The sequence below is a fragment of the Branchiostoma floridae genome, chromosome 3 (assembly GCF_000003815.2).
Source record: "Branchiostoma floridae strain S238N-H82 chromosome 3, Bfl_VNyyK, whole genome shotgun sequence".
Lineage (NCBI taxonomy): Eukaryota > Metazoa > Chordata > Leptocardii > Amphioxiformes > Branchiostomatidae > Branchiostoma > Branchiostoma floridae.
The window spans coordinates 22,152,426-22,166,926 of NC_049981.1; the positions used below are offsets into that span (position 1 = coordinate 22,152,426).

General features: G+C 43.0%; 1 protein-coding gene across 4 annotated transcripts in view; it reads right to left on the minus strand.

The window, feature by feature from the left end:
* LOC118412121 overlaps positions 1-14,501 on the minus strand; it is a 33,295-nt gene that overhangs the window by 6,470 nt on the left and 12,324 nt on the right. For all 4 annotated transcript variants that reach the window (XM_035814764.1, XM_035814765.1, XM_035814761.1 and 1 more), the window contains exons 3-7: positions 14,043-14,186; positions 11,941-12,038; positions 11,034-11,177; positions 9,898-10,029; positions 511-9,423 (exon numbers count right to left, since the gene is read on the minus strand). In XM_035814764.1, the coding sequence (XP_035670657.1) occupies positions 511-9,423; positions 9,898-10,029; positions 11,034-11,177; positions 11,941-12,038; positions 14,043-14,186 (9,431 nt within the window). The remainder of the gene's footprint in view (positions 1-510; positions 9,424-9,897; positions 10,030-11,033; positions 11,178-11,940; positions 12,039-14,042; positions 14,187-14,501) is intronic.

Below are 14,501 nucleotides of genomic sequence, written 5' to 3' on the forward strand. Positions count from 1 at the left end.
AAGGGTCAGCTCTGAAGTCAAAGATGGACAGTCTGGTACCATGCTTGCAGCATGACTACCAGTGGCACTTTGCTCTGACACTGCACCTGTATCTTGTTGGACATTCAACTCATTATTCTGTCCCATGTGGGCATCATCCAACATATTGGCTTCTTCCAAGGCATTGATATCATTAGTTGGAGACGGTTCGCCACATCTAGCTGGAATCGGTTGTTCTACAGTGGCCATGTTCATTACTCCTAGGTTCCCATATTTCTTTCTGTCTTCTTGTTGGTTACTGAGCTCTTCAGCCAATGTTTCAGCATCTTCACTGCCATCCTCACCTTGAGTTGTGTGTATTGAACTTATCTTGTCTTCCACAGCACTGGAACAGTCACATGCACTAGGTTCTGCTCGACAAGATGTTTTATCTGAAGATTCTGAATGCTTAGGAGAGCTGTAGAGGTAGGGCTTTGATGGAAGGCCTCTAGATTGCAAGTCACCAGATGATGTACAAGATGAGCCCTTTACCATTGCTGGACAGGGTTTTGGATCATCATATTTTTGCCTCTTTGAAGAGATGTCTTTTTCTCGTTCTTTCTTTCTCTTTCTCATTTTCATTCTCATTCTCTTCTTTTCTTTTCGACTGAGACCCTTGGCTTCCTCCTTCGAGACAATCTCTCCTTCTTTCAGTGCAGCATCAGCATGTTGGTCACTATCCTTAGCTTTGGTGTTAAGTTGTTCACCCTCAGCATTCATGTTGCCACAAGCTGGTATGTCCGGTGACTTGCCTGATATGTCTGCATCATGGACCTTTGATTGAGCTGACTCACTGCTATCACCACTGCCGCCAGTTAGTCTTCCACATTTTTCACTGACTGACATGGTGCTGCAGCTGCTAAATGAGCTGAAGGATGCTGTTTGTTCAACCCCATGCTCTTTTGTCTCACCATCAGGCTGCTCTTGCTCTTCACAACCATTCTCCAAGGGGGCGCCGCACCTCTTGTTGAGTTTACTTAGTTGATCCCTAAGATCTTGTAGGATCTTGCTTCTCACTTCCACTATTGTTGATTCATCTCCACTGCTTCTGATGTTGTTGGGCTCAGATTGCCGCCTCTTCCGGATCCTTGGATCCCTACAGACATTGCTCGAAATGCATGTGACATTTCTTGACCTGAGATCTTGGTAATTAGGATTGGACGTCACAGCTGGAGGGAACTGTGGTTGAAGTGCACCTGACTGATTCCTCAAAGTCAAAGAGTTCTGCAGAGACCTTATCAGTTGTTGACCAACTGTTTGTACAAGTAGTGCAGTAGATTCCACATCCCTGACATCGTTAGACGCTGGAGGATGAGTGGGAAGACCTGTGTTGGGTGACGTAAGGGGAGTTGAAGCTGGAAGTGTTTGGGGTGCAGATTTACGTCTCAGCCTCTTAGCTGGACTGGGATAGCTCTTCCAATGGAGGGCTTCTAAATCAATGGTGTTGACTGAGTTTGCCTTTGTTCGTGGATCTTTGAGAATTCCTTTGCATTCAAGAGGTATGTTGATGGGTTTGAAGTACACATCTTTCCCAGATGGCAGTCGCTTTGGTCGAATGAGCTTGTGTTCATGAAACACAGGAGGACTGTTGAGTGATTTTTTCTCCATTGTTGTTGCATGTTGGCTTTCAAGTGAGTGAGGGGAATTCCCAGGGGATGGTATCTTTAGAGACAATGTCGTCAGATGTCCATCTGTTCCCATAATTGTTGGCTGAGAGACAGAAGCGTGTCTGTTTGAAGGTGGAGATAACAGAGCTTTGATCGACAGATGAGGGTCGCTGATCGACTCCACAAGGAAGTCTGGGGGCTTACTCAGAAATGATGCTGTCTCATCAATAGGGGGAGTCTTCCTGTCTGCTCCTTTTTCTGACTCAGAAAGATCATCACCCCTGCATCCAATTGGCTGAAATACATTAGCATCCGATCTTGCCGCCACTGTTTTCATCAGCTCCTCCTGATGGTGATCATCATTCTCCGTTTCCATCAGTGGCGTCTCCACACTCTGTTCCTCCGCCAGTGGCGTCTGCATCTCTGCCAATGGTGTGTCTAGTGGCGTCTCTGCCAATGGTGTCTCTATACCTTGTGTCTCCAGTAGTGGAGTCTCAGCACCCTGCAGCAGCATCTTTGTTGAAATTGGGGGCTTACTCAACAGGAATGACGCTGTCTCGTCTATTGGGGGAGTCTCTCTCTGTGCTGCTTTTTCCAACTCGGAACGATCACTACTCTTGCATCCAATTGGCTGAAATAGAAGAGTAGCATCCAGTCTCACCTCCAATGTTCTTTTTAACTCCTCCTGATGATCGTCAGAAAAGCCATTCCATGTGGGGCTATAAGGCACACCTTCTTGAAGCTTTTCTGGTGACTCTGGAACTTCTTGGACCCCTTCCATACTGGTATCCATGTCAATCAATGTGTAGTTGTCCTCTGCATGAGGTTTCGTCTCTTCTGTGCTGGTATCCATGTCCACCAACAGATAGTTATCCTGTTGGTGCGGGTTTGATAAATCTTCTGTAATTACTGGGGTGCTAATCTCCTCTGGCTGATTTTCTTCCGAGATGTCCATGTCCACAGACTCATAGTCATCCTGACAAGGTTTGCTGACATTGTCCTCAACAGAAGTATCCGTATCTACAGGGTCACAGTCATCTTTTCCATGTTCAGTGCTTTGAGATCCATGGACAGCTGTTGGAACTGTTGCGTAATGGGCTTCAGAACTCTGGAGAGAAGAATCTGGCTGGACAGACCTCTTTGATAGAGCTGATGTCTCATCTTTGCTCAGATCATTACCATCATGCATTGTACATTGTTCTTGAAAACCAGTTACATGTATACACAAAGCTTGATGCAATCCAGCAGCTTCTTCAGGTGGCTCAGAATCTGTCTGAATAGACTCCTTGGATAGGGTTGATGTCTCCTCTTTCCTCAGATCATTACCATCATGCATTGTACATTGTTCTTGAAAACCAGTTATACATAAAGCTTGATGCAATCCAGCACCTTCTTCAGGTGGTTCAGAATCTGTCTGAATAAAGTCCTTGGATAGGGCTGATGTCTCTTTGCTCAGGTCATCACCGTGCTGTATTGTACATTGTTCTCCAATATCAGTTGTACACAAAGCTTCTTGTGATGGTTCTGCTTCACAAGTAGTGCACTCTGTACTATCTTCAGATTTAACATCCTTCATTTCAGGCCCTCCTGACTCCTTGAGCACTTTCATGGCCAAGAGGATACTCTCTCGCTCTGCAGCGGTTGTGACATCCTTCAGTTTTACCTGCATTTCTCTATAGAGCTGCTTGAGGATGACAGAACTAGTCTTGACTTCCTCTGTCCCTTCTGGTGACGATTTGCCTGTGAAGAGCTCTTCATTGGCACCTGATGTTGGACGAATGGTGTCGTCTTTGACTTGCACAGTCTCTTTTTGTGACTCTGACATCTTGTCATTGTTAATTTCTGCTCTAGGTTGAATACTGCCAGCCTCCTCTTGTGATTTTTTGGCACTAGAGACCTTTGTTGTTGGTTGAGTGGCTCCAGTCTTGCCATCCCCACTCCGTTCCTGTGATTCAGGCACCTTGTCAGCTTGCGTACTGGACATGGGTCGAGAACTGGACACGACAGAAGTAGGACTTTTGCTGTTCTGCACCTTGCACACTAAAGACCTCCCTTTGGCATTTGCAGTTGTGTCTGTTTTGTTGTCCTCCTGTGCATTCTGTCCAGAAGCAGAGGATCTATCCTTGTTAACTCTTAGCTCTGTCTTTGCAGGCTCTCCATGGGTTTTCACTTTTGTTGAAGCTACTTTTTCCCGTTTGGTAAGCTCTGCCTTGGCACTGGATGTTGGACAAATGCTGCTGTCTTGGACTTGCCCAGTCTCTTTTTGTGACTCTGACACCTTGTCCTTTTTAACTTCTGCTCTAGACTGAGAGATGCCAGTCTTGACTTGCACAGTTTCCTCTTGTGACTTTTTATCACTAGAGACCTCTACCTTGCCATTGACGTCTCTTGCTTGGGTACTGGGCATAGGTCGGGAACTAGGCAACATAGAACTTCCGCTGCCCTGCACATTCAACACTGAAGACCTCCCATTGGTTCTGGAAGTTGTGTCTGTTTTGTTGTCCTTCTGTGCAGAAGCTGAAGAGCTACAAGTATCCTTGTTAACTCTTAGCTCTGTCTTTGCAGGCTCTCCATGGGTTTTTACTTTTGCTGAAGCTACTTTTTCCCGTTTCGTGGACTCTGCCTTGGCACTGGATGTTGGACAAACGCTGCTGTCTTGGACTTGCCCAGTTTCTTTTTGTGACTCTAACACCATGCCCTTTTTAACTTCTGCTCTAAGCTGAGACATTCCAGCCTTGACTTGCTCAGTCTCCTCTTCTGACTTTTTGTCATTAGAGACCTCTGCTCTGAGTTGAGTGGCTCCAATGTTGCTTTCTCCACTCCGTACCTGTGATACATGCACCTTGCCATTGAAGACTCTAGCTTGGGACATGGGTCGAGAACTAGACACAGTAGAAGTAGAACTTTTGCTGTTCTGCACCTTGCACACTGAAGACCTCCCTTTGGCATTTGCAGTTGTGTCTGTTTTCTTGTCCTTCTGTGTAGAACTAGAAGCAGAAGAGCTATCCTTGTTAACTCTTTGTTTTGTCTTTGCAGGCTCTCCGCAGGTTTTCACATTCGTTGCAGCTACTTTTTCTCTTTTGGTTAGAGTAGACTTTATCTCGTGTCTTCGCCTTTTTAGCTTGCTTCCCAAATGGTCAGGGGATACACTCGCATCTGACTTCCTCTTCTGACCATGCCCAGTCCTTTCTGTGGAATAGTTGGGTTCTTTTCTTTCCAATACTTTCTGTGGAGGATGCTGTGTTCTGTTTTCACCTCTGGCCAACATTTTCTGCCTGTCCTCCCTTGGTTTCACCTTATTTTCAACAGTACGTGAGTTTGGATGTCTGTTTTTCCAAGTCCTGCTTTTGCATATAAAGGGGTGTGCACTTCTGCTTTGGTGCTTCAGCTTTCTCTCAAGCTTCTTACTCTCCTTCCACCTTTTGCTCTTCTTTTTGTTTTGCCTTCTCCAGTTGTCCCATTGCCTTTGAACCTCTGCATCCTGTATCAGCAAGCTCTCCACATTTGATGAATCAGAAGCAGGCTTTTCAGAACTGCATGTTTCCCCATTGTTACCAGATTTTCTATCCTGTATGTTTACTGCACAGCTCTTGACCTTGCCTTCAGTCTGTTTCTGGTCTATACTGGACTGGTGCACTTGTCTGCTGTTGTACAAAGCTTGTCCCACTGACTTTGTGTCTGGCTTCTGTGATTGTGCAACTGCTTTAAAGAACTGCCTTTTTTCTTTCCATTGCTCCTTGCTGACTTTTCGATCCAGCTTTTTCAGTCCCATCTTGGTCAAAATTTTGTTAGTGGGGTTTTGACATACGTCGACCAATCTATAGACCTTTGTTCCATCCTTGGATGAAGAGGCTGCTGCGTCAGGCTGAATCAGAGGAGACTTTTCTTTGACAGTTGGTAACATTTCATCAGGAGTTTGCATTGTATCAAGTGGCAAAGACAGCTCAGGACACCTCACCTGCCTTAGGCGGTCAGTAAGGCTTATTTTTCCCTCAGCAGGAAATTTACTTTCGTCCTTTGGAGTGCTACACTTCCCAGTTTCAACATTCTCACCAGCAGTGGGAACTATGGTGACAATGTTGAGATTGTGATCTCGTTTGGATGAGTTGCTGGTGGCATCTTCATTTGACACTTTCTCTTCATTCTTGTGATCAGGAGAATTCAATGTTTCTCCAGTATCATCGGTTTTGGGCACACCCTCTGACACTGACATACTTTGCTGGTTCACAGCAGACTGGTCACTTGACACAGAATCCCTTGAAGTTGAGGATGTACTTGTACATACTGGATTATCAACTGGCTCACTAAACGGCACCCCTTTGGTATCAGGTGGCTTTTCCTCCCCCTCTTCTTTCATACATTCTGCACTGACTGCTTTGTTGCTTTCCCTCACATCTTGCTGAGCACTTTGACCTTTCCTCCCTTCTCCAATCATATCTGTACCTTGGTCAGAGTAGGAGACAGGGCAGTCAGATTCAGAGTCAACATTATGAGAGGATTTATGTTTGGAAAATTCTACAGAGGCCTTCCCAGTTTCAGCTTCAAACCTTTTCCGTTCATCCTGCAGTTGTTCTAACTTTAGTTTGAGTTGCTTCTCTTCTTCTTTCAGTTTCAACAGCTTGGAATCCACTGAGTATTCCATGTGTTCCATCTTTACTGAAATCTCCTCATTGCTGGTATCTTCCTTGTCTTTGTATTTTTCCTCTGTATGGTCCTGTTCCAACTTCAGTTTGAGTTGCTTCTCTTCTTTCTTCACATTTAACAACTTGGAATCAATTGAGAATTCCATAGGTTCCTCCTTTACTGAAATAGTTTTTTCATTACACTTATGGTCCTCATCTTTGCATTTTTCTTCTGGATGGTCTTGTCTCTCCACACTATCTTCTGAGCCTGATGGAGATCGTGCCAAAGAGGAATCTGCATCCTGTGAGAGTAACAGGTCATCCTTTTCACCTACTGATAGCTGCCTTGAGTCTGTTGTAGCTGCAGGATCACAGTTGGACACAGTTGCATCCTCTGAATCTACATCTTTTCCTTTAACCTTAACCTCTAGCTCTCCAGCTTCTTCCCTGAGCTCATCTCCACCTCTGTGAGACTCTTGACTGGTAAAGGGTAAAGTGTAATCTATTGCTGGCTGCTCATAATTGTCATCTTGTTGGAGAAAACTTAATTCACCCACAAGCTGCTCAGGTAGTTCTGCATCCAAGGAGAAGACATCAATGTCCAATGCACAGTAAGATATAGAGGAACCTCCCCAGACTTCTTCCACCTGCATGGTGAAGTCAATTCCCTCTTTTGAAGTAGAGTCACAATTCTCACCTAATGCAACATCTCTGTTTGCAGTATCCACCTGGGGGACATCTCTACAACTTCCAGCATTTTTCTCTTCCTTGCTGGTGAACTCGCGCATTGCTGAACAATCATCCATACCATCATGTTCAGTTACATTGTCCACATCAGCAGAAACTGCTGGACTTGTGCAGATATCAACCTCCTGATCATGGGGCAACTCTTGCATGTCATCTTCCTGTTCAGGAAGGGAATCCATCTCTTGTTCTGTCTCATCACTTGAACCATCCTCCCCATTGAGTGATCGAATGTCCACCAAGTCCAGAGACCTTCCCAGGCCTTCAATGAAGTCCAGACCGTGGTCAAGCACACTGTCATTGTCCACTTCGCTTTCCTCATCCTCAGCAAAGTCTGATATGCGGCGAGGATGAGTGAGTGAATGAGTACTGGAAGGCCCCTTGACCTCCCTGAGACTGGGTCTGTCAAACCCTGCTGTAGGGAAAGGGCCAGATACTAGCACATCAAGAGATGTGTGTGTGTCAGATGTCTGTGTGTCAGATAATTTCTTCCAGTCTTCAGAAGTATCACCAGATTGGTTGGTCTCTACGTCGATTGACTCAGACTCTCTGGGGCCGGCTCTCTTGGACTCTCTTGTGGTGAAAGGAACAGACACTTGTGCATCAGGCGATCTTACAGTCTGTGTGACAGATACGTCCTTGCTGCCTTCATAAGTACAACCACATTGGTGAGTCTCATTGTCAATTGCCTCAGACTCTCTGGGGCCAGCTCTCTTGGAAGCTTCCTCCCTGCCTTCAAAAGTATCAGCAGATTGGTTGGTCTCTACGTCAATTGACTCAGACTCTCTGGAGCTGGCTCTTTCTGACTCTGCTGAATTGATAGGGCCAGGCACTTGCACATCGGGCAATTTTTCATCAGCCTGTGAGTCAGATACTTCCTCCCTGTCTTCGGTAGTATCAGCAGATTGGTGGAACTCTTTGTCAATTGACCCAGGCTCTCTGGGGCTGGATCTCTCTGACTCTGTCATAGTGAAAGGGACAGACGCTTGCACATTAAAGGATTTCATAGCCCGTGTGACAGTCACTTCCTCCCTGTCTTCAGAAGTATCAACACATTGGCTGGTCTCTACGTCAATTGACTCAGACTCTCTAGGGCTGGCTCTTTCTGACTCCAATGTAGTGAAAAACCTGGGCACTAGCACATCAAGCGATTTTACAGTCAGTGTGTCAGATAGAGATACTTCCTCCCTATCTTCAGCAGTATCAGCAGATTGGCAGGACTCTTTGTCAATTGTTCCAGACCCTCTGAGGTTGGCTTCAGCAGCACTAATTTCTGTAGGGTTGTTGTCTACTTCATTTGCATTCCCAGTCCAGCTGTCCTGGCTAGTTTCAGGAGAATGGCTTGTGCTTTTCATGCTGTCTTCTTCATCTCCACTTCCAGTCCAGATGTCCAGGGTCAGGAACTCCTCAGACACCCCACTGCTTTCTGAACTTGTGCTTTTTCTCCTTTCCCCAACAGGTGAGTTACGTGACCCATTACAGACAACAGAATGATGATCAATATGCTCCAGTACCACTACCGCTGATCTCATTTTAATGTCATCAACTTCTGATGGCTGTTTTAGAAACAGTCCTTCCTTTTGCTTGTTCCTACTATCGTTACTCTTCTTCTTCTCCAAGGAGGCAGCTTTTGGAGACACATCTGCTGAACTTTGATTATACATAAAGTCCACTGGCTTTCTTCTCCTAGCCAGCTTTGGGTCTTTGACCCTATCCATGATATCCATGATATCCATGACAGCATTACTTTGTTTGGTATGTGTCTCCTTGGTGGCAGGTGCAGTTTTGACTTTCTTTCTCTTTTCCTTGAGTGACATCTTCCTATCTGGCTTCACAAACAGGTGTCCCTTGGTTTTCATTGAGTCGTGTTTCCTTTCTTTGATTGAAGAAAGACACACATTTTTCTTGTGGTTGGCTGAACTCTCAGTTCTTGATGTGGAATTTACTTTGCTTTGCTTTGGAGGTGTTACTCTTTTGTGGTTGGTTGCAGTCTTGGATGAGGAATGTATTTTGTGTCCAGCGCCATCTTGTTTTGGATTTGTTGCACTTTTGTTGGTTGCTGTTTTAGTTCCTGATGTGGAATGTACTTGGTTGTGAGTGCCGTCTTCTTTTGGATTTGTTACGGCTGCAGTCGGTGCCTGTCTGCCCTTCAGAACTGCACGCTTCTTCTTCCAAACTTCACATTTTGTCTGACTTGACAATGGTGATGGATTGGCAGTTGCGGTTTTCTGACACACATGTTCTACTGATTTCCTGCGATCGGGTGCCACAGGTTCCAACATGGGGAACCCCTCAATGATTCGATGGACGGTCGGCTGGCTGCCTTGCTCATCTACCTCAGTCACGTCTATGAGGGTTAAGGCTGCATATGGAAGAACTTGCCGTGGTCTCTTCACAGGCAGTCCCTCATCGCTATACTCATAGAGGTATACCTGGAAATCAGTAAAAGAATACCGGTAACCATCATTGTTGAAAGTCTGGAAAAAACACAGAATCTGTATCTGTATCTGAATACATCTATGCATGCTCTGTAGTTACATGCATGTATGGTCTTACAAACACATGCATGGTTTTTCTAAGAAAGTGTATTCATTCATCAATGTCAAATCTTTTACCTTATTTGACATTTTTGTCATAGTTATCACGAAGTCGGAGGCAAGCAATGAGTAGCAATCAAGACATACTGTAAATCTTGAAAACATTGTGAAATTGAGTCCCCACGAAAACAAATGGATTTCCAGTTTAGGATCACAGTACAGTATGTGTCAGATCCAGGTTTTGTCTTCTTTACTCAAAGACAAAATTCCAATAATGGCCTATGGTATGTAGGGAGTTCATCAAACTAACAAGGGTTCATTGACCTTTCTTTTGTAAAACAGAACTTATGTTCCTGCTCTTAGTCTTACCTGTGTTTTCAGGTATTGTTCCCAGTACTTGTCTGTCAGCCTGGGGGGTTCCCTGGACACGTGGCAATCGTGGTTGGGGTTGGGGTCTGACCTGCTGTCGTGTGCCACGGCAAGGACCCGCCCTAGCATGACCTGTAAGATTCACACCAGGACAGAATATTAACAACAACATAACAATATCATCAGATAAGAGGCATTTTCCCTATGAGATCCGCTTCTAAAAACATCTAGAGTTTCTAAAGAGAGAGTCTATGAGCGCCTGTAATGAGAGTCTATGTTGTGTTGGGCGCGTACTCTGTTCAGTGACTGTCCAGCTTACAAATACAATTTAATCTCTACAACTGGATTAAAAAGACGGAGATTTACTTCCGAAAGCTTCGAGTGACATCCACACTCAGAATGAACTGGCAGAACAATTCAATACAAGTACAGCTAACTAGAAATACTGGTTGAACATGTCAATTCACTAAATCCTAAGGATCATGCAAATGTCACTCAAATGTGAGTCATGTTTTCATAGTTCCCTATGGCAAAGGCAACACCAGAGGAAAAGTTATTGCCCTTTGTGATGCAAAGCGGGGTCCCATGTACTGGAGAGTTGTAGAGATTGAATTGTATTTGAATATTGTTTACTTCAATGTCTAACCTTCGTAAATGCACCAAGACAGAATAGGTTTCTATCAAATTTTGAAACATGGAAGGGGTAGACAGGGTGAAAAAAGAGGTGCAAGGTCATCTTTACAAATTATCCTCCTAGGCAGGTACTGTATATCCAAAAATGTTATTGGCATACTGGTATATCCCTTGACAATGGGAGTCTTTTCAATGTCTGTTTGTGTGTGCTTCTGATTGAAGTACATTTGTAAGGGAATGGAGTCTGCCATCTATTACTGCCTTGTTAACTTTATGGGACAAATCAGTCATCCAGTAATAGAATGAATGATTTTAACAATTTTTACATTTTTCAGGTATCTGCATTTGAAAAAAAATACAATAGGCAAATAATGAAACTGGTCAACTTCTGTGAAAAGCACTATCAAGCACTGTGGATGACATGAAACCATACCCATGCTAGAAAATCATCTGATGGTTAGAACAACTGTTATGACATTTCTAAGCTCTTGCCTTGATCTTACCTTGTAGATCAACAGTCTGGTTCTTTTGCGTTGGAATTTAGCCGCCTGGCACCTCAGACATACGTCAGCATTTTTCTTCAGATAGACTCCTTTTGTGCTGTCACCAAGCACACTTCTACCCTGGGATGGGACTGCAGTTTTTCCCTAAACATTAAAGATATCAAAAATTCAATCAGACAACTAATTAAAAAAAGACATAATCTCTCACTTTTACAACCATTCTCAATTATTAATTCTCCAAAGAACATTAAGTTGTACTTCTTCCCGCTTCCCACAGCTGAGCTTCTGGTTCAAATTTTAAAGTGGGAGACCCAAGTTCAAGTCCTGGAGAGGGCATCTCAGTTGGGGTCGCAGTTGTCTTTTGGAAGGGATATGATCAAAGAGGTACCACTAGCAAATTAAAGGGGAAAGGCTACCCATCTGTGAAAATATACCCTGCTTAACAAAAAGCAAGAAAACTTGCTGCCCTATATGCAATTATCTTACCGGAAGGCACTAAAAGGTGAACAAGAACAAACTCTGAGAAGTTTCACACTTTCATTAAGCCTATGTTAACATGACAAGCACATGTTTGGAGGTTTATAGTGTTTGTTTGTTTGTTTATTTATTCGCACACAAGTATTACATTAAAACACAAAACGAAAACAATGGATAAAACAGGTGCAGGAGGAGGGAAAAAGCTTGTGAAGCTTATACTTAGCGCCCTCCTCCTTTTAACTAAACAAAATTGATTATAATATATAATAATAAAGTAAAGTAATACATAGAATAATAATGATACAATAAGGATAAACAAGTAATTAATGGTATGAATTAACAATGAATGATAAAGTAACGTAATATGTAGAAAATGATAATGATGCAATAAGGCTAACCATAAAGTGTGAGCTGCACAACCAGTACTTGCCTTTGGAAAGTTATCTGTCCCACCAGATGTAGTGAAGAGATATCTCTCTGTCACATCCCTTCCATGCTCTTTCATCTCCTGCCGTTTACTGCTGAAATCTGCACAACACAACACAAGAGAAATGTCATGGAAGCTCATCTGTGTTGGTAGTACTCATTAAATCATGGTACAATGCTAAGCTTTCTTCCAACACAAAAGTATACACGGGTCAAATTTTCAACGACCACTGTCGCCTTCTTCAGGATCAATAATGATGACCAATCACTTCAGAACATAAATTCGCTAGAGTTACGGACATGTGATCTTACTAACACATAATCTTGCAGATACATGACATCCACTAGTATACGTTCTTAAGTGATTGGTCATCAGTATTGATCTTGTGGTCATTGTAAATTTGATCCGTGTATACAGTTGTGTTGGAAGAAAGTTTAGCATTGCACTACAAGAGAAATGTGTTAAGTTCAATAATTCTGTACAGAGAAAACTGCAAGCATCCGGCAAAAATCTACTCTCAATGCCTGGTCTCCTTTCACACATTCAAGTTCAGCATCGCGGAATACAAGTTTTTTACAAGATTTCCTTCGTATTCGAGAGGAAATATTGAATATGACTGTATTTAGATTTTCACTCCATAGATATGAGTGTACCAAGACATAAACCTGGTTCTCAGGATTTTTTCATTATGTATTTCTAGCTATTCTTTCTTCTTTTTCTTTTTTCAAACCAAAGAACCAACAAACTACATTAGTATGGTCCCAGGGACATGCAATATGCCAAGGAAAGCAGTTTTCTACAGCACATCCTTTCAAAATGATCTCAAGGTAAGGCGGTTGAAGAGTGTGAAAATGTCCCAGAGTTATCATTATTATTTTTGCAGTGACAGAGCCTTGTGACATATGAAACATGGTAGCTACTCAATCCTTCCTCTTTGTTGATGTCTACAAATACACAGATGGCATTCTTCATATCCTGGCCACACAGCCACAATAGGTCTTTCTGATGAAGTCAGGGTGCATGTAGTGAGGATATCAAATACCATGATAGATTCTTTGTCAGGAATTTCTTTCATCATGCCATAGTTGACAGCAAAAATTATATATGGAGATTGCTGTATTGTTCAAAACCTTGGGAGGCATGGGTGTGCAATAACACATCAAGACCGCTTGCTATTCAAGTATCTATGACGTGAGGTAACCTTGACTACGAGAATCTCTACCATGCCCATTTGAATATCCTTTACAATAATGAAATAAGAAAATTGAATGGAGTAATGACCTATACAACAGGACTATTCTAACCCGCTCTACATGTATATGCTAGCACTGCAGAACAAGAAGCATATTTTTTTCTGCTAGCTCAAACATACCATCTGAATACATATGCCCAAAACTGTGGACGCAATTATCATGCAAGGATTGGGTTACAATCACGTAGAAGACACTGTCAAGCGTCTGAACTCCAAGAAAAGTGCTACCATCATCTGCAAAGATGGAAAGATGCCTACTACTACTACCATAGGAAAAAATAATTGCCACAAAATAAAACCTGTAGTATAGTTAAAAAACAGAGAATACTTTATACTGTAAATTCACATAAGTCTGCTGCACGAAGATCTCATGGCACAGTGAAAATCTATATTCACAGTTGAGATAATTGTTCCTACACAATTGAAGACAAGAAATGTTTCCTGAGTGATGAGTTCGATGGGGTTGGTGTGAGGGGCCAGTGCAACAACAAAAAAGCGGGAACTTCAAAACACTGAGAATATATCAGGGCTATCTCCAAAAACTGTCCCTCTATCCCCAAATTTAAATTTGCTTGTTAAAACAAGACAAAAATTTCGCCCCTTCCATCCAAAAAAATCAGATCTTCCTGACAGGAATATGAAGAAAAAACATGGTCTTCCAAAACAATGACTGGAATAGAAATAAATTATAAAATAAACCTGGAGACAGGCCCTGGACTATATATATATATCAAGAACTACTGAATATCCAGTTACCTACATTCATTGTGGAACAGTTGATCCTAAAAATCCCGCAAAGCAGAGATTAAGTTGGTAGTGAAGTGCAAGTTTTCAATATGCAAGAGAAACAAACCTTTCTGCAACTCCTCATTGTTCACCAGACAGATTTTTTCGACAGCATACTGGCTTGAGAAGCTTTCGTTCAGAAAGCTCCTCCTGACAATCTTGATCACATCCTGCTCCTCTCTGGACCCTGGCCGTACTGGAGTGAGCAGACCTGAAACATTGGTCAGAGATGTCACGTTACTCTACGACGTCAATCCTTCTATGTTTGTTTATTTCCCACATTAAGTATATAAAAAAGTAGCTTTAAGTGCCAGAGAAGGGGAGAAGCCTGCTTGGCTTGTACAGAGCCCTCCTCCGTGTACAGAGCCCCCTCCTCCTCCATTATTGCGGGAACTACATTCATTGTAGGAGGAGAAAAGAAGGAGGCTTGGGAGCACAATGGAGGTTAGAAAATTTATTGTTGTACAATGCAGAAAAAAATTCAGCCCAGTAAGACTTATACCCCACAACCCTTCCTATTTATTTA